Here is a 22,880-nt window from a genome sequence, read left to right on the forward strand (position 1 = left end):
TTCTTTCCCCTCTTTATTAAATTTATTTATATCAGGGACTATGTACAAAATAGTTAACCTCAGACAAAGTGAAAAGACGCTTTGAACCAGATTTAGGTACTAGCTAGTTTCCATCCGTAGTCCCTGTGCAGGTGAACAGAAGCAGTAAAACACAGAGTAAAACCTACCATCTTCACTACAAATGGACCACTGACACCCATGCAGGCACGCATGCACACACACACACACACACACACACACACATTTCATAGAAACAAACTCAAAGCAGGATACAAATATCAAACTACATACATATATATCCAAAGTTATTAAATCCAACCGTCAATATGTCAAATCACTGCTGACGGGACTGCTGACTTAAGAGAGGTGTTGCACACTTCACCGTGTTTTTCGAGCTGTCAACGAAACGATATGACTGTACGGTGATGAAACACGTCAGTGCTAGTGTTAATATTGACCTTTCTTACCAAATTTATAAAAATCGGCGTTTCATGGGTAGAAAATGGCTCAACATGCCGTCGGTTTGAACTCAGCCCTGAATCTTGCAAGGCCAACGCTGACCTGTGCTGCGTTCCAGGTAACTCTGAAGTCGAGGTTTTCCAGTCTCCTGCTAGAAAAAGCATGATGGAACGAACGCCACTCAAAAGTCAGAGCTCCTACTTGTGAACTCGGGGCAAATCCATCTACCCCACACAGTGCAAATGGTAAACCATCAACTAAAAGGCAACATAAAGTATATTTGCTTGTATTTAATTAAAATAATACATACTATCATATAGTAAAACCTATTTTGCATGTGAATTGATATCAAAATATGTTGCCAATGTTTTTAGGTAGCTGGTTACAGTAAACAGTCTCTGAAGGCTATCCTCTACTTGCAGAAAAGCACCAGTTTGTCACCGTCAGCCATGTTTTTTGTTTTTTGTTTTATGTTTGGCATCGTGCACCTGGAAGGCTTGGAGGTCGGGAATTGGAAATTTTAACTGGGAAATACCAACCTTGGACTTTGAATGGAATGAAGCATTACTGGTTGAGACTTATCTACATCATAAAATGTATATAAAAAAATGTTAATGCCTTCTAATCAGAGGTGGGTGACCCACCTCCCCCAGCCCTCACCCTTGAGTGTGAGTGTAACCATGCTCATTTTCAAATATAGGCTGATCGAGACTCATCATTCACAGGAGTTTACTTGCTAACCTTACCCCTTTATTACATTTACTACCAATCTTTTGAATTTCTCTTAATTTACAGTTCGTTATAGTCATATTATTTCATCATTTTCAACTTTGGCACAATGGTTCGGACTTGTGCTTTTTACGGCTGTAGAAGCACAACCGGACAACTGGGACGGTCGGGTTGGGCTCGCACCACAACTGGGGGAGCAGACACCCCATCACCCACATCTCTCCACCGCCGGAGAGTGCAGTGCACAGCGACGACTCTGGACGCCCCTCAGGCCCTTCTCGCAGATCGCCCCAGCTACTCCTGCCTCACACACCCACGCCCCACCCTGCTCCCCTCCTCAGCCCCTCCCTGCTCCCTCAGCCCCATGCCCATTTTTAGCATTTTTCAAAATTATGCAGTGGGTGGAGTTAGGCTCAGACCTGGGGGAGGAGTTAAACTTTAAAATCCATTTTTAACTTCATCATCTCATCTCATCTCATCTCATCTCATCTCATCTCATCATCAGCTGCTTCTCTGGGGTCGGGTCGAGGTGGCAGCAAACTAAGTAGGGCACTCCAGATCTACCTCTCCCCAGCAACGCCCTCCAGCTCCTCCTGGGAGATCCCAAGATGTTCCCAGGCCAGATTGGACATGTGGTCCCTCCAGCGAGTTCTGGGTCTACCCCGGGGTCTCCTCCCACTTGGACGTGCCTGGAAAACCTCTAAAGGAAGGTGCCCAGGAGGCATCCTAACCAGATGCCCGAACCACCTCAACTGGTTTCTTTCAACGCGAAGGAGCAGCGACTCTACTCCGAGCTCCTCACCCTATCTCTAAGGCTGGGCCCAGACACCCTACAGAGGAAACCCATTTTTTAACTTCATGGGAGAAAATATGGAAATCTGTGCAGGTTTTCATATTGACAGAGTGCTTATTCCATTCTTTAATGGCTTTAAAGGAAAAAGTAGATTGTGCAAAGGTGAAGCCTCGTTTAGGGACACGACATTTTCCCCTCAAAGCAGACCTTGAAGCTCTGCTCATTTGCTCAGAGCAGAGCTGAACAAAGCTCTTCAATGGTGGAGGAGCAGAATATGCATTTAATGGACATCTGAATAGAAAATTGAGTTGTCAAAGCTTAACATTTTATATTTACCAAGTATATCACAATGATGATACTGCCGTGATTTCCTGTCCAGGACTTTCAGGGTTTGTTTATGAAGTGACCTAATTGGTTTTAAGGCAGTCTTGTTTGCCCGAGACCAACATGGTATGCAATAATGAAAATAAGAAAAATAATAATTGCATTCAAATATGCCTTAGAAGCTTCAACTGTTAACGAATTCTTAATATGACCAAAGTCAGCTATGTTATATTTCAATACATGGCACATCTTTTTAACATGCCATTTGAATGTAAGAGTGGAGTCTAGAGTAACACCTAAGTATTTAAACTCATCAACATTTTTTATCTTCTGTCCATCTACATAAATATTTGGGAAAACCCTTTGTTTTTGTTTATTCCAAAAATATATGGTCAGTGTTTTCTAAATATTCAGAGTGAGACATGAGTAACTGAGCTGCTTTGCAACTTTTTCCGTTGTTAATGACAATTTGGCAGCAACTTGTCCAATGTCTTTCCCGTGTGCATATAAGACCATGTCATCTGCATACATCAGGGTCCACGCCATCACACACAGATGGAACATCATTGATGTATCCACTGAACAACAACAGTCCTAAGATGGAACCTTGCAGCACTTCCATAATGCAGGCTTCTCAGAGATAATTTTTTATCCTTTATCCAGATGTACTGAGACTGAATCCAATTTGGTATATTAACAGAAAGTTTAAATTTAGACAATTTAAAGAGGAGTACTAAGTGATTGACTGTATCAAAAGTCTTGCACGGATCAAGAAATATGGCACCAGGGGTGGTGATGACTTCAAGGAAGTAGCAATATGCTATTTCAGTAGAATGGTTTGCGCTAAACCCAAATTGCATGGGATGGAGTAGATTTTCTTTATTTAGATGAACTACCAGTTGTTCAGCAACAACATTTTCAACAACTTTTGAAATGGCGGCTAGTATACTGATTGGCCTGCAGTTGCTTACTTCCTCTCTGTCAATTCAATTAAATTCAATTCAATTTAATTTATTGTCATTAAAAACAATGTGCAGGCACATGTTAAAAATGAAATAAGGGCTTCGGCTTTTCCAAACAATGCAAGACAGACATGGCCAAACACAGCAAACACAGTATAAGATATACACAGATGAAGACCAGAAGCTGTTTTTGAGCCTGGTAGTGTGGGCTGAAGCTCCTGTAGCGCCTCCCAGAGTGCAGGGGGGGAGAACAGTCTATGGTTGGGGTGGGTGGGATCTCTGCTGATGCTGAGTCCCCTTCGAAGGCAGCGTTTGTGATAAATGTCTTTTTATGGCTGGGAGCTGGGTACCGGTGATATGCTGAGCCGCCTTGATGACCCGCTGCAGAGCTTTCTGGTCTACTGATGTGCAGTTGCCGTACCACACTAAGATGCAGCTGGTCAAGATGCTCTCTGTGGTGCAGTGGTAGTAATTGGTGAGAATTTTGGGGAATAGATGGGCGCTCCTCAGCCTCCTCAGGAAATGCAGACGTTATTGGGCCTTTGTCACAAGGGCCTGGGTGTTTGGTGTCCAGAAAAGTTCCTCACTGATGTGGACTCCAAGGAATTTAAAGCTGGAGACATGCTCCACTTCCACCCCATTGATGTGTATGGGGGAGTGGCTGCAGCTTCTAGACCTCCTGAAGTCCACGATCAGCTCCTTCATCTTCTGCACATTGAGAACAAGATTGTTGGTTGTGCACCACGATGTGAGGTGCTGAATCTCATTCCTGTAGGCCATCTTGTCATTGTTAGTGATACAGCCAATGACTGTGGTGTCATTCGCAAACTTAACTTTTACATTTGGCAGATAGTCATGGGTAAAGAGGGAGAAAAGAGGGGGCTCAGAACACAGACTTGAGGGGCACCTGTGCTGAGGGTCAGGGTGGAGAAGGTGTGGTCACCTAACCTAACAGACTGAGGTCTGTTGGTCAGGAAGTCCAGGGTCTAGTTACAGAGGGAGGGGTTGAGGCCAAGAGAGAGGAGTTTGGTGGTTAGTTTGGTGGGGATGATAGTATTGAAAGCAGAGCTGTAATCTATGAACTGCATCCGGATGTACATATGTGCTGTTAAGTTCAAGGTGAGTCAGAGTAAAGTGCAGGACAGTGGCAATGGCATCCTCCATAGGCCTTCTGGGGCAGTAGGTGATCTGATGTGGGTCGAATGTGAGGGGGATAGTGTTTTTGATGTGAGCCAGAACCAGCCTCTCAAAGCACTTCGTGGCAATGCGGGTGAGTGCTATGGGTCGGTAGTCATTCAGATATGTGGTGTTGATTTCTTGGGGACAGGAATGATAGAGCTGGTCTTAAAGCATGCGGGGACTATGGATTGGGACAGTGAGAGGTTGAATATAGTTGTGAAGACCTCAGCCAGCTGGTCGGAGCATTCCCGGAGGACCCGACCCGGTATGCCGTTCGGTCTGGCGGCCTTCCATGTGTTCACTCTGCGCAGTGATTCTCTGACCTCTATGATCGATAGAGTGAGCACCTGGTTTTCTGGATGGCTGGGGATTTTTGTGGCTGGGTCAGTATTGTCCTTGTCGAAGCGGGTATAGAAATGATTTAGCTCGTCTGGCAGGGAGGCATCATGGACAGTGGGACCGCTATTGGGAGCTTTCGTAGTCTGTGATAGATTGAATGCCTTGCCACATTCGCCAGGGATCGGAGTTATTGTGAAAGGGTCCTCTATTCATAGGGAATAGTTATGTTTGGCTGTTCTGGTGCCCTTTTTGAGGTTGGATCTCACTGCACTGTAGGCCTTGCAGTTACCTGACTAGAACGCTGCATCCTGGGCTTTCAGCAGCTGCCAGACCTCACTGGTCATCCAGGGTTTCTGGTTCGGAAAGGTGCGGGTTATTTCTTTTTTGTTGTGACACTCTCAGTGCAAACGTTAATGTAGGATAGCATGGCAGATGTCTGTTCATTAATGTCTATATGGGAGCCATGGATGGCTGAATGTGCAAAAAGTTCAGAGACTGCTCCTTCTGGCCAGACAGTGATTGTCTTTACTGCTGGCTTGATCCATTTTATGAGGAGTTTGTAGGCTGGGACCAGGAACAGGCAGAGGTGGTCAGACTGCCCCAGGTGAGGACAGGGAGTAGCTTTATATGAGTCCTTAATGTTTGTATAGAGATGGTCCAGGGTATTTTGTCCCCTAGTGGGGCAGGAGACATGTTGATGGAATTTGGGCAATGCAGCCCTGAGGTTAGGATGATTAAAATCACCACCTATGATAAAGGCATTGTCCGGGTATTTGGTCTGTTGTCTGCTAATGGCACATTGTAGCTGCTTAAGTGCTACCTTAGCATTAGCATGTGGAGGGGATGTATACAGTAGCGATGGTAATGGCCGTTAGGTAAAAAGGCCTGTCACCTGATTTGTATACAGGAGTTACAATGGCAGTCTTCAGAATGCTTGGGAATATGTTTTTGTCCAGTGACTGTTTTATAATATAAGTGATAGGGGTTAAATCACCTTTATATTTTTTAAGAATAACAGTATCAAGTCCCCAAGTATTTTTTGTTCTTGAATTTTATCATGATGAAAGGATTTCATTTACCTTTACCTCATCTGTATGTTAAAAATTCAATGTAGTTGCTTCATTAGTTAGAACCGTGGGAAGCTGGATTTCTATAGAATTGCCTCCAAGTTCCAAAATGAAGTTAATAAAATCATTAAAATTCCAACAGCTTAACTGTCATCTTGTATAATCCCATTTAACCTAAACTCTATAGGGCCACACTTGGGGAACTCTTTTCTTGTGAGTTGATCAATAATTTTCCAGAATATATTTGTGTTCCCTTTTGCCTGTCTTATTATCTCAAGAAAGAAATTAGCTTTGGTCTGCCTAAGTGGCCCAGTAACATTATTTCTAAGGCCTTTATATAACAAACAATCAGTTTCCATTCCTGATTTTAGAAAAAATTTTTTAGGGCTGCATCCCTTTTTTTCATTAAGTGATATAAGGTATCATTAAACGAAGGCAGGGTCTGTTTTAGTAAAATTAAACACGAGTTGCTTAAATGTAGATATTACATTATCACAGTTTTTACCATTAATTATACTTTCCCATTCAGTTTGCCTTATTTCATTCTCAAAATGCTCAAAATCCTTCACTGGAATAAATGAGATTTATTACTTTCCATTTAATTTTCATTTCTACACCACATCCTTGATGGCTGTCTCGCAACTAAAGTAAGATTATGGTCCGATATGCCTGTTATTAGGTTGTATATTTTTGATATACAATTAACTTTATTTGTGAAAATTAAATCCAACAAGGCCTTTTGAAGTTCTTGTTATTCTTGTTGGACTGAAACTCATTGGCAATTTTCTTTAATTTCTTCCTTCATATTTTGTCTAACCAGTTAAGATTGAACTCGCCCATTAAGAGCATTTCTTTGCCATTACATTTTTTTGAGAGCATCAGATAAATTATCAAAGCACACATCCTTTTCAGTTGGTGGTCGATACAGTACAATTACATTAAAAGACATTTCCGGGGAGAGAGTAATGGTAACTCAAACACATTCCAGAGTATCACTGGAAAAATCAATTTGTTTACACTGAACGCCTTCTTTAACATAGATCATGACACCGCCACCCTTGCCACGTTTACGACCTAAGCTGTGTTAGAATGAATCCCTTTACCCTCAACCGTGCCTCTCGCTTAACCCCACGGTATAAAAAAAATTTGTTGACGTATCACTGAACAAGACTTAGTTATTTTCGTGGCTTGACTTTACAATTAAGATATGAAGAAGCATTATGAACATGCATTATCCAAACCGCGTATCCTGCTCAGGGCTGCAGGGGTGCTGGAGCCTATCCCAGCAGTCATTGGGCAGCAGGCGGGGAGGAACCCAGGACAGGCTGCCAATCCATCACGGGGCACACACACACACACACACACACACACACACACACACACACACACACACACACACACACACACACACACACACACACACACACACACACATTCACACCTAGGGACAATTTAGTATGGCCGATTCACCTGACCTACATGTCTTTGGACTGTGGGAGGAAACCGGTGCACCCGGAGGAAACCCACACAGACACGGGGAGAACATGCAAACTCCACACAGAGGACGACCCAGGACGACCCCCTAAGCTGGACTACCTCGGGGCTTGAACCCAGGACCCAGGACCTTCTTGCTGTGAGGCAACCACGCTAACCACTGCGCCACCGTACCGCCCATTATGAACACTGTCTAGTAATTGGCAAACAGTAGGCACATAGAGCTAACTGGATGGGAGGGAAAAAGGATGGAGGTCCACACATTGACAAAGTCTTGTTGGTAGATTAGAGAGAGAGAGAGAGAGAGAGAGAGAGAGAGAGAGAGAGAGAGAGAGAGAGAGAGAGAGAGAGAGAGAGAGAGAGAGAGAGAGAGAGAGAGAGAGAGAGAGAGAGAGAGAGAGAGAGAGAGCGAGAGAGAGAGAGAGAGCGAGAGAGAGAGAGAGAGAGAGAGAGAGATAGATAGATAGATGGATAGATAGATAAATCACCACACAACATACAGTAGGTATTATACAGGTGTTGTGTAGGTGTAGCAGGAAGATACAGAGGATAGAAAGAGATGGAAAAGGATGATCTGCTGTGGTGACCCCTAACGGGAGCAGCTGAAAGTGGTAGTAGTAGTGGTATGTAGGTGCAATATATAGGACATATGAGACCAACATTACCGGGCATAATTGGTCATTTTAACTGGGAGGTGTTCTACTCCTACCTTCTCTCCTGGTTCACCGAATGGCCCAGGAGGACCAGGCTTTCCTCTTTCCCCCTGAAAAAAAAAGAAAAGAAAAAGGGTGACATGAGAAAAACGAGAAAAACAAGCCCGGAGACACAGAAGACTATCATGTTTACGGAGCCCGGAGACACAGAAGACTCATGTTTACAGAAGATAAATTTCCAACAGATGGTGTGTAGCCTGTACCATCATCGCAGACATTACAACAATTGCCGTGATTACGATATGCAACACAACATCTGGCATGTGGCCCTGCAGATATTCACACAAGGACTGACATCATATGCAAGGACACAAGAGCCTGCTCGGTGTCTCTCAATGTCAAGTCACTCACTCTGTGTCCCTTGTTTCCTGGTAGACCAGGCAGTCCATCAAAACCCCGGTCACCCTGGGAAGATGAACAGCAACAGGCACATTAGACACTGATAAAACATGTGCACTCACATTTGCATTCACCTGCAAAACTTACATCGACATGTATCTAGCACAGAACCTCCCTCCAAAGATGTACCCATACAAGATACGGGCCAAGGTTTGGTTTTGAAGTTGGTGAGGACATAATTTTCTCTAGCTGTTCACATTCTATGATCATAACATATGTGCAGGTATGCATATATGTTATGATCCGGGTGGGGTGGCGGTCTATTCCATTGCCTACCAACACAGGGATCGCCGGTTCGAATCCCTGCATTACCTCCAGCTTGGTCGGGTGTGAGGGGGGGACAGGATTTGGGTATGTGTCCTGGCCGCTGCACTAGCATCTCCTCTGGTCGGTCGGGGTGCCTGTTCGGGAGGAGGAGGGGGAACTGGGGGGGATAGTGTGATCCTCACATGCGCTACGTCCCCTCGGCAAAACTCCTTACTGTCAGGTGAAAAGAAGTGGCTGGCGACTCCACATGTATCGGAGGAGGCATGTGGTAGTCTGCAGCCCTCCCCGGATCAGCAGAGGGGGTGGAGCAGCGACCGGGGACAGCTCGGAAGAATTGGGTAATTGACCAAGTACAATTAGGGAGAAAAATGTGTGTGGGGGGTTTGTTTGATTAATTTTCTCTTTGGCCTGGCCATGAAAAAATACTGTAACTGTAATGAAGTCTGCACACAGTGACAGTAGCAACATTTGATAGAGCTTTCTTTGGTATGGAGGTGTCCAGCTGTTTCAAAAATGTTTAAATGACATAAAACACTGATTATAGGATAAAGACATGCTGCAACAAGTGTTAACTAGTGGCCAAGATGATTGTTTGTGGTTCAAAAGAATACTGGTTGGGATATGATAGCAGGTTCTTAAAGTTGGTGGGGACGTGTTCTCATGGTGTCTCTGGCTGCTACAAGGGAGAGGTGTTCTCAGCAGATCAACATTTGACATCATGTCCCTGAGCTGTCATACTACTTATACAATCACATCCTTATTTGAAACAGAAGTAGGGTAAGGGTTAGGGTTAGCCCAGGGTCATCATAACAAGCGCTAATCTGAGAACATCTCTCTATTGCAGAAATCAGGATGTGCACGTCCCCACTGTCCCTATCTAAATCTACCCCTGTGCAGAGATGCACAAATACACACACACATACATACATACACATGGTAATGTGGTAATGTGTAAACTTTAGGAGTGTTTTGTGGCTCTTCTGATGGACAAACCTCCCTCTTGCCGTGAGACGGAGGCTAAATCATGGAGGGAGCTCTCAGGTTTGCCGGCGGTCTGCTAAGATGTGGCTTTGACTGATAATGACCCTGTTGTTGAGTCAGAGCCACTATCAGGAGAGCCTGATTTATTCACTAAGCTTCTCCTGCAGCTGTTAGGTATTGAGTTTTTTCGCCGTTGATACATGTAATATGCTGTAGGTGCTGGACGCCTAAAGGCTTATGCTTTCAATCGAAGATGGAATGTCTTAGTGCAACCGTTTCTTACATGTGCAATGTTATTTTGAGACAGCAAGAGACGTGAGATAGGGAGAGAGGAGGCTTAATTCAAGCAGACATAAAACAAATATATATATATATATATAGATATATGGACCCCACATTAGTAATACAATCACTGCAAAACATGCCTTAAGCAAATCACCGCTTACTTAGATATGAGCATAGACTGACAAAACAAAATCAATGATGGAGTGCATAGTTTGTGAGCAAACAGGTTCATCAGACAGTCTTTTTGTTGGGTATTAGATTAGATTATCACCACTGCAATGCAGTGTGCTGAGACGTCGCAACACTTACCTTGGAGCCTGTTTCACCTGGTGCTCCCCGACCTCCATCCGTTCCTGCTCGCCCCTATGAGAGCAAAGAGAGAGGAGGAGCAGAGAGAGAGAGAGAGAGAGAGAGAGAGAGAGAGAGAGAGAGAGAGAGAGAGAGAGAGAGAGAGAGAGAGAGAGAGAGAATGGTCAAAACGTACACTATGCTGTCCTGTGCATAAGACACAATGTCTTTGTCAAGCTTCACAACAAACAAACAGAGGTATGGACACAGTGCAAATGTAGAAACCATAGCAATAAAACTGAACGTGTCTATGTGTCCACCCACAGTACTGAAGAGGTCTTACTCTCTTTCCGGCCTTTCCGCTAGGTCCTAGGAGGCCTGGCAAACCTCGCAGTCCCTAGAAGATGAAAAGAGAAAGGCAATGTGTGTGTGTGTGTGGTGGGGGGTGTATGCAAAGAAGATGGGACAATGGGGACAAGGAGAAAAAAGAAAATCAATAGGGTGACAAAGACAAAGCGTGGTATGATGGAAGGTGGTAACAGCAGTGAGGTGTGAATACAGTCTGGTCTTACAGCAGGGCCGTTGTCTCCACGCTCTCCTTTCAGCCCAGTAGGGCCAAAAAGACCCTGAAACAAAGAAATAGATGGTTAAAAAAAAAAAAGATTGTTCACAAAAGCAAATCACTCTTTACCCAAATTCAGCAACAAACAAACAAGATAGGAATGAACTAAGTGCAAGCAAGCACAAACATCCGTTTGTCTATGGGAACAGGAAAGGACACTCCCATTTTTTGTTTCCTCAAACTTTTGAGCTTTAATTTCATTTAAAGTCACACTATGTAGGGGCATCCGGGTAGCATAGCAGTCTATTCTGTTGCCTACCAACACGGGGATCACCAGTTCGAATCCCCGTGTTACCTCCGGCCTGGTCAGGCATCCCTACAGACACAATCGGCCATGTCTACGGGTGGGAAGCCGGATGTGGGTATGTGTCCTGGTCATTGAACTAGCGCCTCCCCTGGTCGGTCAGGGCACCTGTTCCGGGGGGAGGGCATGATCCTGAATAGCGTGATCCTCCCATGCGCTATGTCCACCTGGTGAAATTCCTCACTGTCAGGTGAAAAGAAGCAACTGGTGACACCACATGTATCGGAGGAGGCATGTGGTAGTCTGCAGCCCTCCCCGGATCGGCAGAGGGGGTGGAGCAGCGACCGAGACAGCCCAAGTCAAGTCAAGTCAAGTCAATCAGTTTTATTTGTATAGCCCAATATCAGAGAGTGGGGTGATTGGCCGGGTACAATTGGGGAGAAAAGGGGGGGCACAAAAAAAGTCATACTATGTAAGATTGCTGTATAATTAATGTAAATGAAAATGAAAAGAGAACCTGTCTCGGGCAATACAAAAATTTCTCAGTCTGGGGATGATACTCAATGTTAGCCTAAATCCAAACTAGCTATGACGCTAGCTAGGGGTCATATGGGCTGCAACGACATACTGCAACGACTACACACATACTGTCTTATTTAGAGTGGACAATTGAACTTGTATATGTGTAACAATGAACTTTATACATATGTAAGCCCATGTATAAATACATATGCGTGCCATAACAGTTATAACCATTTGCGTATTTGTAACATCCATCCATCCATCTGTGGTGGTGCCTCACCGCTTCTATCGAACCTCCCCGTTACCTTGATATGGTTGTAATGATAGATATTGGTTAGAACAGTGGGGAATGAACTTGAACTATAGGGGAGAAGCTATTTAAAATCCAGAAAACACGGTCATCCCACAAACCCAACAGAAAATGAACCGATTTAGAAGCTGATCTATCTACTGTATCTTTGCACCTACTGAGAGTATCGTAGCATAGATTAAGGATAAAATCTTGCCCTTATCTTCGTAGAATTGACTATAATGAGAATGCATAATTATTCGGCTGCAGCAGAAAGCAGAGCCTGTGCTTGGGTAGACAGGCTGTGAAGTCGAGGGGTAAGGTCAAAGAAACCCTTGGGGAGTTATCCACAGTTGGTTTAGGTCAGTGGGAGTAGCTTACCACAGGTCCAGGACGCCCTGTCAAACCCATTGGCCCTGAAGGTCCCCTCAATGACAGCTGTAAGAAAATGTAACTGGGTGGTGAGAGAATGGCAATGAGAGATTAACTTTGTACTTTCGGTATGGAAGTATTATTGATGACATGATGGCAAAATGATGATGAAGATGATCTCAGATGATTAGATGACATCATAACATGATGCAATTTGTAGGCCACATCTTACAATTACTTGTGTTGTTTTAAGTTAATGTGTAATAAAACCATAGACTGGGTTTTTGTGAAACTGTACCTTGGTCTGTTGCAGGATGGCCTGCGCTTGAGCCTCCTGAGGAGAAACCACAGGTCCCTTCTGAGAATCACCACCATACTGGAACTGGAGACAGCAAATAAAAGGAGTTGATTAACACCGCAGAGGTCCCCACAGCTTGGCTAATGTAAATAAAGTTCAATCACACAGCTCCCCCTTGTGGACGAGTCTGAACACCACACTTTGGACAGCGTGGATAGAAGCACATGGGGGTGGGGAACAGTTACACTGGTGTCAGGACGGTAGGTGTGTGTGTGTGTGTGTGTGTGTGTGTGTGTGTGTGTGTGTGTGTGTGTGTGTGTGTGCAGGGCTGTTGCAAGGGGGGGTGAGGCACTGTGCGAACTTGACATACAAGGCTGTGCTCATTGACATACGGTCACACATACATGGCTATTCTAGTTCTACTGCACGCGTAATCTCAGTACAATGTATTTTTAACAAGTAGAATAACAATAGCATCATCACGTTCATAGTCTCAGCTATGATTTTTTCTATTATAGTCTGTCAAAGGATAAAAAATCAACTGTAAAACTATTTGGCTTTATGTCATCAAGTCAGCTGAGCTGTCGCTTTATTTGGCATGTTGAAGTATGACATCATGTTACAGTTCAATACTTCAGGTCTATAGACTACATTTCATTCAGATTTTAGTTGATTCTTCAGACCGGTCATTACATGTAGCCTACAGTCACAGTCATCTGTACCCGCTAGCTCTGGACACCTGTTCAGCCACCACAACTCTGCAAGTGTCGACAAATTTATCCAGCGACCCTCACAGCGAGTTATGAAATTCTTCCTTCTTTTTAAGTTTATCCTTTTCCCAGCACCCAACTCGTGTTTATGAAATCAGTCACGCTCTCTTGCAGCCGAAATTGTTTCCCCTTCTCCTTCCTCCTCTCAGTGAGCAGCGACATGGAGCATGCACTATGTAACAATGCAATATTGAAAATGAAAAAACCTGAATAATTTGTTAGATTTTTTTCACGTGACCTTGACGATGCATAATGGAATTGACAAAGAGGAATTTCATTTTAGAGGCATGTTGGGTCAAGAAAAATCATAAAAATATATATATTAAAAAGGAAAATAGAAAAAAGACTGCAGGGCAGGAGCGAGGTCCTGGAGGTGCGAGGTCCTGTGTGGTCGCACACTTTGCACAGCCCATGTGACGGTTCTCTGTGTGTGTGTGTGTGTGTGTGTGTGTGTGTGTGTGTGTGTGTGTGTGTGTGTGTGTCTGTGCGTGTTTATGGGGGGGGGGGGGATTATTCTTACCGGCAACATCAGCAGGGTGCCTGGAGGACCTGGAATTCCATCCGCCCCGGGTAGACCAGGACGCCCCTGGGGACCCTTGAGCGAAAAACAAAGCAGAGAGAGGGCATTAACATACACACGTTGTGTTTGTTTGTGAGCGTGTATCCGTGTGTAGGGTAGTGCAATGCCTACTGTACGGGTGGGAGTAAGCGAGTGTTTGTGCATGTCTGTGTGTGAGAGCCTAAACAAACCAAAGGAACACACCCCTGCACCCCAGTGACAGCTCAAACAACCCTGGCTCCATTTCCGCAAGGCATCTCATTCACACTCCAACTCGCCCTCCAATAACACACCGCCTGTTTATGATTTTCATACCTGATGCCTCCATTAAATACCTGATGTATCCGCGAGCCCTACATAAAGCGGTAAAGATGTGAAGTAATTCTTGAGTGTCAATCACTGCTTATCAAAAATAATGTACAAAAGAGTATCTTCCTCACAATAGAAAGATTGTCCATCCATCCATCCATTATCTGAACCGCTTATCCTGCTCTCAGGGTCGCGGGGATGCTGGAGCCTACTCCAGCAGTCATTGGGCGGCAGATGAGGAGACACTCTGGACAGGCCGCCAGACCATGACACAGGGCTGATATAAACACATTCACACCTAGGGACAATTTAGTACGGCCGAGTCACCTGACTTACATGTCTTTGGACTGTGGGAGGAAACCGGAGCCCCTGAAGGAAACCCACACAGACACGGAGAACATGCAAACTCCACACAGAGGACGACCCAGGATGACCCACCAAGGCTGGACTACCCCGGGGGCTCGAACCCAGGACCTTCTTGCTGTGAGGCGACTGCGCTAACCACTGTACCACCGTGCCGCCAGACAGATTATGTTTGCATTTTAAATGCGTCAAACCATGCAACAACAATTTTCGATTAAGTTTAAATAGGGAAAGTATATCTGTGCCTTTCACATGTTGTGCAAGGGTATCAGCATATAACAGAAAAACACTAAGCCCAAAACCCTGGATTTTCCCACTATCAAGTTGTCATGACAAGCAACAAAAAATGTAGTTTGTAAAATACATTTCACCATAACCCTTTGTCAAAACCATTCCATTTGAGGGTAATACTTTAGAAAGAAATGTCTATCTTTTCAGGGGAATACTTGAGAGAGAAACGTCTATCTTTTTTTCCCAAACGTCAAAGAAATGCTATTCTATGGTGCTGCAAGTTGAAGTTCATTATTTCCTTACCTCAGGTATCAACATCAGTATCAAATTGAAAATAAATCTTGTGTCTGTCAGGCCTTTGTATCCATGTCATCTTAAAAAAAAGAGGCTTTGGAGGCTTAATACCGACTGTGAATGGCTTTGAAATTGTCAGGAATGCTTGAAAATTTGTTTTATCTGTTGAATTTGAAAGCAATGGAGCACTACAAGGCAATAAACAGTCATCAGCATCTTAGCAACACAACATTATAAGACATCGACAGCACAGACAAATGACTGAGCATCTGTCAGTGCGTGCGTGCGTGCATGCGTGCGTGCGTGTGTGTGTGTGTGTGTGTGTGTGTGTTTGTGTGTGTGTGTGAGTCATTCTGCCAGGCGGAAATAGCATGCAAGCAAAAACACATAAATACACACATACACAAATTCTCACGGTCTGGTGTGCATGCATCGCGCACACACACACCCACACACACACAGCATGATAAAATTAGGTCAAACACATGTGAGTCATCATCCGTCCCCGAAGCCCAGCCAGTTCAGTCCTGTGAGCCAGGTCATAGTGTTTCCATGGACATGTCTCACTCAATATGAGGTCACAGCCAAACTGCACGTGCTCTGTCTCTGGGTGGTCAAACCGGGGCCAGACTAACCCCTTAGACCGACCAACCAATGAAATCAGTTCCTAAGCCACAAGGGGAGGTCACTCACCAATTCACCGAGGTCTCCCATGGGTCCTGGAGGGCCTGTCGGTCCAGGTAATCCGGGAAGACCCTGTGTGTGTGAGGGGTGGGGGGGTTGCACACAGTCAGCACTGAGGAATAGCATTCATGTGTGCTGCTGCATTTGAAGTTAATGAGGCAGAGACTAGTAGACTTACTGCAGGTCCTGGTGGGCCGGAAGGTCCTTCCACTAATGTGCCCTATGATTAAACAAAGATGTAATGAGATATACATTCGCAGGGGGCAGACTCACTCCTGTGTTTTGTGAATGCGACCTTTCACTGCATTCCACTGATGAAAAGCTCACCGGTTCGATAATCGCCAGCTCTCCCTTCTGGCCTTTCTCCGCTTTGAGGCTAGCCTGGGGGATATAGAAAGATAAATAGACTTGGTGAATGTGGATTATCACTTCACATGGGCAATTGAAGATACAGATCACTTTTGATGTACAAGCGCCGTTTGAGATCATAGTGGTAGATCACCTCTCCATCCCATGTCTCTGCTCCCTCACGCTCGGCAAAGCCGTAGCCATCGTCGTATACCTCATACTCTTCGTACTCCGCCTCTGTCTCGTTCTTGAGGTCCTCGTATTCAAGGATCTGTTTACAGATTTAAAACAACATCAGCATTGCAGCTGGACAATATATTGTTCCAGAGTCAACATATCGCAATAAACACATATGCAGTAGTCACACTTCAAATGATGCAATGAAAGGCAATTTGGGCCATTCAGTCATCCATCTATCCATTATCCAAGCCGATTTATTCGAATCAAGGTCACGGGGATGCTGGAACCTATCCCAGCAGTCATTGGGCGGCAAGCAGGAAGACTCCCTGGACAGGCCGCCAGGACATCCAAAGGCCATTCAGTCATGTTAGGCTAAAACTCTTATTGCTTGATATAAAACATTTTTTAGTAAGGTCCACTTTTTTATGACACCTCTTGAAGAAAAATACTCTAGCTCATCTGATGAATAATATGATTTAGTCTGATTTAACGACTTCTTGGACAACTGCCTTATTACCCCCTATAAAAATTGCCTTGATCATTGCTCGAGTAATAAATTCTTTGCAAATGAATCTTTTGACAGTTAAAAACGGGACATATCTAGTAGATCATGCAGCTCTTTTTCATTCTTTAACAGGCGCAATACATATCACAAAACAACAAAAACATCGCAGCATTGATCCCCCCCCCCCCAACATCTTATAGCCCTTATCAACATCATCAACAATAACAGCGGCAGCTGTGGTGATTAATGAAAGAAAAACTTAAAAATAGAAACTAGACGTCACCACGGCACCCATATTCCAACCTACCTGGTACTCAGTGACATTCGGGCCCACCGTTACCGTGGAAACTGTGAGGTCACTGTAGACATCCTTGCCGTATTCCTCCATCACTGGCTTCTTGACGGGTCTCTCCACCTGCACACACACACACACACACAAACACACACAGGCTTACTTGAGAGTCGTGGAAACTTTTCAACCCGGGGACACTGAGCAACTCCAACTGGTGAATCCCAGTGCTTCCAGGTCAACGTTCACATCACACAGTTTTGTTATTCATGTTAGGAATACAAATAGACATGATGCGGAAGTGTTGATTAAACACAAAACATGTTGTCAGGTGTCTGATTAATTACAGCGAGAGTGTAATTAGCCGAAAGCAACATATAACAGTATGACAGCGTGGTGGAGACTGTGACAGCTACAGTGTGAGCATGAAAACGAGTTGACTAAGCAAATGATAAGCTTGAAAGAGAAGTGCAAATGCATTATTTATTTTTTTACTGATGTTGAAACATGAAGATTTCATGTGAACTGCCTTCGAAGCATATTGAAAACATGCAATATGCTTTCATAGTGAATAAGATAGTAAAAATCAAATGTTTCAAGTTTTCCAGAACTTCAAGATGATATCCAAATACAACTAACCGTGATTGAACTGTGGTATTTTTTCACACATTGGAAAACATGCAACTTCCATACATGCCACACCTCATGAATGCAGGATGCATGAACAAATGCATGTTCTGCAGAAGACAGGGTACTACTAGACAAAACACGTGGACTAAGCAGACTACCATAAATCATAGTTTGAGATCATTTAATGATTTTTGTTAGGAGACATTCTCCACATTTTCTGAAAAATGGCAGGTGATGGATTAGTGATGGTGGAGGTTGCAGGTTGGAGAGGGAAGAGGTGCGCTCCATGGGTTAGGAGGTGACGAGGGAGTGCTCAGTTAGGTAGCGGAGTTGAGGAACAGGTGGTGAGTCTACCTCCTCTGTAACCTTCAGTTCGGGCACTGTAACAGGCAGCAGTGAGGGGGCCTCTGTTTCGGGTTCAGGCTCATGCGTGGGCATCACCACGAGGTTCTCTTGGATGGCTTCGGTGTTGATGATGGGTGGAATTTTTGCCTCAGCATCAGGAAACTCTGTCGGCTGGAAGGGTTCCTGGGATAAATACTCCAGTACTGTTGTGGACACCCTCAGAAAGCCGTCCTTAAGAGCCTCCTCTTCATGCTTCCTCTTCCGTGACCCCTTCCTGCCTTTACCTTTGCCCTTGCCCCTGCCTTTAGAGCCCTTGTCCCTCTTCTTTTTGTTTTTTTTGCCTTTTCTGTCTTTTTTGCCGTGCTTCTTTGATTCCTCAGGCTGGTCATCTTCCATCAACGGATCAGACTGATGGAGGGAATGCTTTTAGTGAAAAGCAGGGTAGTGTGGTGAGGGTAGACATGGAGGATGGGAAAGAAAAACAGAAATGACATGAATGCAAATACAGTTTCAGCAATAGCCTGGAACAAGGCAGGAATACATGCCACACAACTCACCCATAAAGAGTCAGACCAAAGTGTGATTTCCATTGAGCGGGCAAAAACCTAGAGTAAGCATGAAATTAGAAGGGACATACACAGTTGTGGTGGAGCCCCTGTTGCTTCTCCTTGTCAAAAGAGAGGACATATTTGCTCAAAGGGTCGAGGGTTGCTGTGCTTATGATCACATAGAGGTGCTAATTCTTAGAGTACTCAGTCGAGTGAGCAAATATGTGTGATGTCTGCTATGCTGACTGTCAGTGATATGAATGGCCAGTCCCAAGGTCCTATTTTCTGAAAGATAAAATTTGTATGGCCTTAAAACTTTTGGATTTTTGAATGAGAAAAGTTGAATGGAAATGCCAAAATTTGGAAGAGAACTACACACTGCTAGTTTTACATCACTTGAGATGGAAAGGATGACATGTCAGTGAAGCATTCTGTGAGAGTCATGGAAAAAGGTGTTTTCTCTAAAAAGAATTAATTATTGGGTTTGTTTTTAATGACATTGTCCTGTGGATCGAGAAACTGTTGAATCACTTAAAACCAGCTGAAGAAAACTCAACTGACTGGCATCCGAGTTTTTATTTGACTTTGCAAATGCTTGTTTTGGATGGAAACACCGCTATTGATGACGTGATTCAGAGCCATTTGTAAACAAGGTCAGTGTGTGGTAGAGATTGATGGGAATTAGGTCAGTAGCATAACAGATGCTGACAAGGTCTCGATGTGGAGCTTATTTCTCAGCTGGACCTCTGCAAAGGCCAACTGGCTCAGTGTCCAAATGGCCTCACATTAGCATTGATGGACCATTCCACAAATGTCATAAGGGTGGAGACACTCTTATGTTTAGCCTTGTGCATACAGGCACACACACACACACACACACACACACACACACACACACACACACACACTTGCAGGTTCATTCCCCACTAAGGCCTGGTACACATCGCTTATCTTTTTTTCTTTTTTCTTTTTCTTTTTTTTTTTGGGATTTTCCTCCCTTTTTCTTCCAGTTGCAATTACCCCACTCTTCCGAGCCGTCCTGGTCACTGCTCCAGCCCCTCTGCCAATCCAGGGAGGGCTGCAAACTACCACGTCTCCTCCGATACATGTGGAGTCACCAGCTGCTTCTTTTCACCTGACAGTGAGGAGTTTCACCAGGGGGATGTAGCACGTGGGAGCATCACGCCATTCCCTCCAGTTCTCCCTCCCCCCCGAACAGGCGCCCCACCGACCAGAGGAGGCACTAGTGCAGTGACCAGGACATACACTCACATCCAGCTTCCCACCCGCAGACACGGCCAATTGTGTCTGTAGGGGCGCCCGACCAAGCCGGAGGTAACACAGGGATTCGAACCCGCAATCCACATGCTAATAGGCAACGGAATAGACCACTACACCCCCTCAACCCGCTTACCTTTACCTGTGCGTGGTGGCTACCTTGCTAAACTGCCGCGTCTCGCATGCGTGTGGTGTCCACACAGACAGCGTTGCTGCTGCGACTCTGCTACTGCCATCTTTCTACACAGTTTGCAACTGATAATGGTCATCCAAATGTTTCATTTCATTTTATGATAAATTTCATTTATATTTAATTTAGACAAATGTAGCCTCCACGTTCTCTTAACATGCAATTGTTAAAAATGGTTAAAAAAACACATTTTTTCATATCTGTGTCATATTCTACAGCTATAGACACTGAAAATACTGTGAAAGGTCTCAGTTATGTAATGTTGCTGGTATGACGTCAATATGACTATCAACAGATCATTTTCATTGTCTATTTTTGCTGAGAGCCGCATGCCTCACAGAGAAAACAGGCTCAGTGCTGAAGCTCTAGACGACGCGCCGCTGCAGTGGGCTCCAGACCCGCCTGACATGCGCTGCTCACGCGGGCTGTGTGGCTGCTCCAATCTGTCAACATGACGCCGAAATGAAAAGCAAGAGCTTCCGCGTGCATACATGCTGCTCAGGTAGGCAGTGTGGCCTGGGTCTCACACACAGCTGTCCACCCACAAACACACAAGCTGCGAGTGTCCAGATAGAACTGTGTGCCTCTTGAAAACATAACAGCAGCTCTTCAAGGCTGCAAGGATCAATGCAACTGTCACCCACATACAATTTCTTCTCTCCCTTTCTCTCTCGCTCTCTCTCTCCCTTTCTCTCTTGCTCTCTCTCCCTTTCTCTCTCGCTCTCTCTTCCTTTCTCTCTCTCTTGCTCTCTCTCTCTCTCTCTCTCTCTCTCTCTCTCTCTCTCTCTCTCTCTCTCTCTCTTTCGCACGCACGCACACACACACACACACGCACGCACGCACGCACGCACGCACGCACCCACACACACACACACACACACACACACACACACACAATCCCTTCTTGCACTTGCATGGGCCATTGAATATCAATCATGGCAATGCATTACCGTGTAGTTCTTTGGTTGTGTGTGTGTGTGTGTGTGTGTGTGTGTGTGTGTGTGTGTGTGTGTGTGTTAAAGCTAAAGAGCTGTATATGGCCCTTGCCAAAGCAGCACCTTGACCTTGGGATGCTCCACTGCTGGCCGCATTTCAAAGCAAAAGCTCTTTTACTTTCAGTAGAGGTTGTGCAATTTACTATTTCATCTAGCGGATGTATGATTTATGCAGGTCTACTGTTCCTCTTAAGTCTCCCAGCCTACTTTGGCACTTTGTCCAGACCTCCTCTTGGCTGAGAGGATTGGCTGCTTGTAAATCATGTGATCGGGGTTTTTGGTTAAGTCTCTGTGACACACAGCTTTAATGATATGCATGCTTGTTCAGCCTTTTATTTGCTGGCAGTAATAAGAGAGTGTCTGCAACCCCTACGCAGTCAAGCAGCCAAAGCTGACAAGGTCCTTACGATGTTTTTGTTTTAACATGAACACTGGGGCTTTGGGCTCTTGATGTTACTTTGAGTCATTTTGAAGCACAGGAATTAATTACTGAGAGCTTAGAATCGCATTCCTGTAAAGCTCAGCTCTGAAGGTTTCCAGGCATCGGGCAAGACTATTTAGATCTCTTCCGCCATAAATCATCATACCACCATTTGAGTTTGGTACAAAAAAAGTGTGAATACAGGCAGTGTCTCTAAATTTTAAGGTGGTGTCCTGGTGATGTGCTTCATTTTTGTTGACTATTATGTCACTTTTAAGATCTCCAGGTGTGTGTGTGAGAGTGTATGTGAGTGAGGACCTCCCTTGCTGCAGGCAGTACTGACCTCCGGGGGTTCCAGCACGTGGCTATTGTAAGGTAAAGAGGAGTCACAGTCTGGTATGTAGTTTAGGCAGTAGTTGGCAGCAGCCTGGGGGTCATCGAGAATCAGCAGTTGCTGGATATCTCCCTGCAATGCACAGACAGACAGACACAGAGAGACAGACAGATGCATGGATGCATGTTATGCCGCTATACACACTAAACAGGCAGAAACGTGCAGTTATAATTCTGATAGAGGCACACCGACCGGAGAGATTACTCCACACCGAGTAGGGAGCAGAGAGACTTTACTAAAAGATACAACAACCAAGTAATATGTGAAATAAACACAGGGGACTGCACACCCAGATGTAAAGTAAAGTGAAATGGTAAAAAGAAAAAAACAACAGTTGACTCCAACTAACTGTCGCTATTGCTCAGGCCCACCACATCTCTGTCCCCATTGCGTTCCCATGGTTTTGGCAGGGAGCTGGTTGTGTACACGCAACAGTCAAATAGCTGGCTCTCACCCCACTGTCAGGACCTTTCACTTCCCATCCTGCCCCAGAGGCCTAGCTTGTGTGTACACATAAACACACACAGAGACACAACTCCTGCTCCCCTCAGCACTGAGCCCAAAGGCCCCTATTGGTCTCTACAGGCCTCATACTCGATGTCACTCTTGTCTGTTGTCTGCATGTTAGTGCACATTTTGCACAATGCTCTCTGCCTTGGGCCTCCTCTGAGAAGCATGCCGTTTTGTTCTTTCATTCATTCATTATCTTTCCCTGCTAAATCCTTACTTGGGACTGGAGCATATGCCAGTAGGCAGGCGCTGGTCACCAATCCATCACTAGGCCCAAACACACACAATCACTCAAACTTCAGTTCATACCTATGGACAAATTAGTGTCTGATTCCTCCACCATGCAACTCTTTGAACTGTGGGAGGAAACCAATACTAAAAAATAAAGGGAAGAATATGCAAGTTCCATAC

At 44.8% G+C, this 22,880-nt stretch overlaps 1 protein-coding gene across 1 annotated transcript in view; it reads right to left on the reverse strand.

Moving 5' to 3' along the window:
- Positions 1-22,880, reverse strand: part of col5a3a (collagen, type V, alpha 3a) — a 100,900-nt gene that overhangs the window by 57,683 nt on the left and 20,337 nt on the right. The window contains exons 5-19 of the mRNA XM_056287525.1: positions 21,909-22,031; positions 18,143-18,556; positions 17,177-17,284; positions 16,339-16,455; positions 16,164-16,217; positions 16,015-16,056; positions 15,846-15,908; positions 13,917-13,991; positions 12,627-12,710; positions 12,338-12,394; positions 10,852-10,905; positions 10,623-10,676; positions 10,301-10,354; positions 8,411-8,464; positions 8,056-8,109 (exon numbers count right to left, since the gene is read on the reverse strand). Coding sequence (XP_056143500.1) covers positions 8,056-8,109; positions 8,411-8,464; positions 10,301-10,354; positions 10,623-10,676; positions 10,852-10,905; positions 12,338-12,394; positions 12,627-12,710; positions 13,917-13,991; positions 15,846-15,908; positions 16,015-16,056; positions 16,164-16,217; positions 16,339-16,455; positions 17,177-17,284; positions 18,143-18,556; positions 21,909-22,031 — 1,407 coding nt within the window. The remainder of the gene's footprint in view (positions 1-8,055; positions 8,110-8,410; positions 8,465-10,300; positions 10,355-10,622; positions 10,677-10,851; positions 10,906-12,337; positions 12,395-12,626; positions 12,711-13,916; positions 13,992-15,845; positions 15,909-16,014; positions 16,057-16,163; positions 16,218-16,338; positions 16,456-17,176; positions 17,285-18,142; positions 18,557-21,908; positions 22,032-22,880) is intronic.

The sequence above is a fragment of the Lampris incognitus genome, chromosome 10 (genome assembly GCF_029633865.1).
Source record: "Lampris incognitus isolate fLamInc1 chromosome 10, fLamInc1.hap2, whole genome shotgun sequence".
In the NCBI taxonomy this organism is placed as follows: Eukaryota; Metazoa; Chordata; class Actinopteri; order Lampriformes; family Lampridae; genus Lampris; species Lampris incognitus.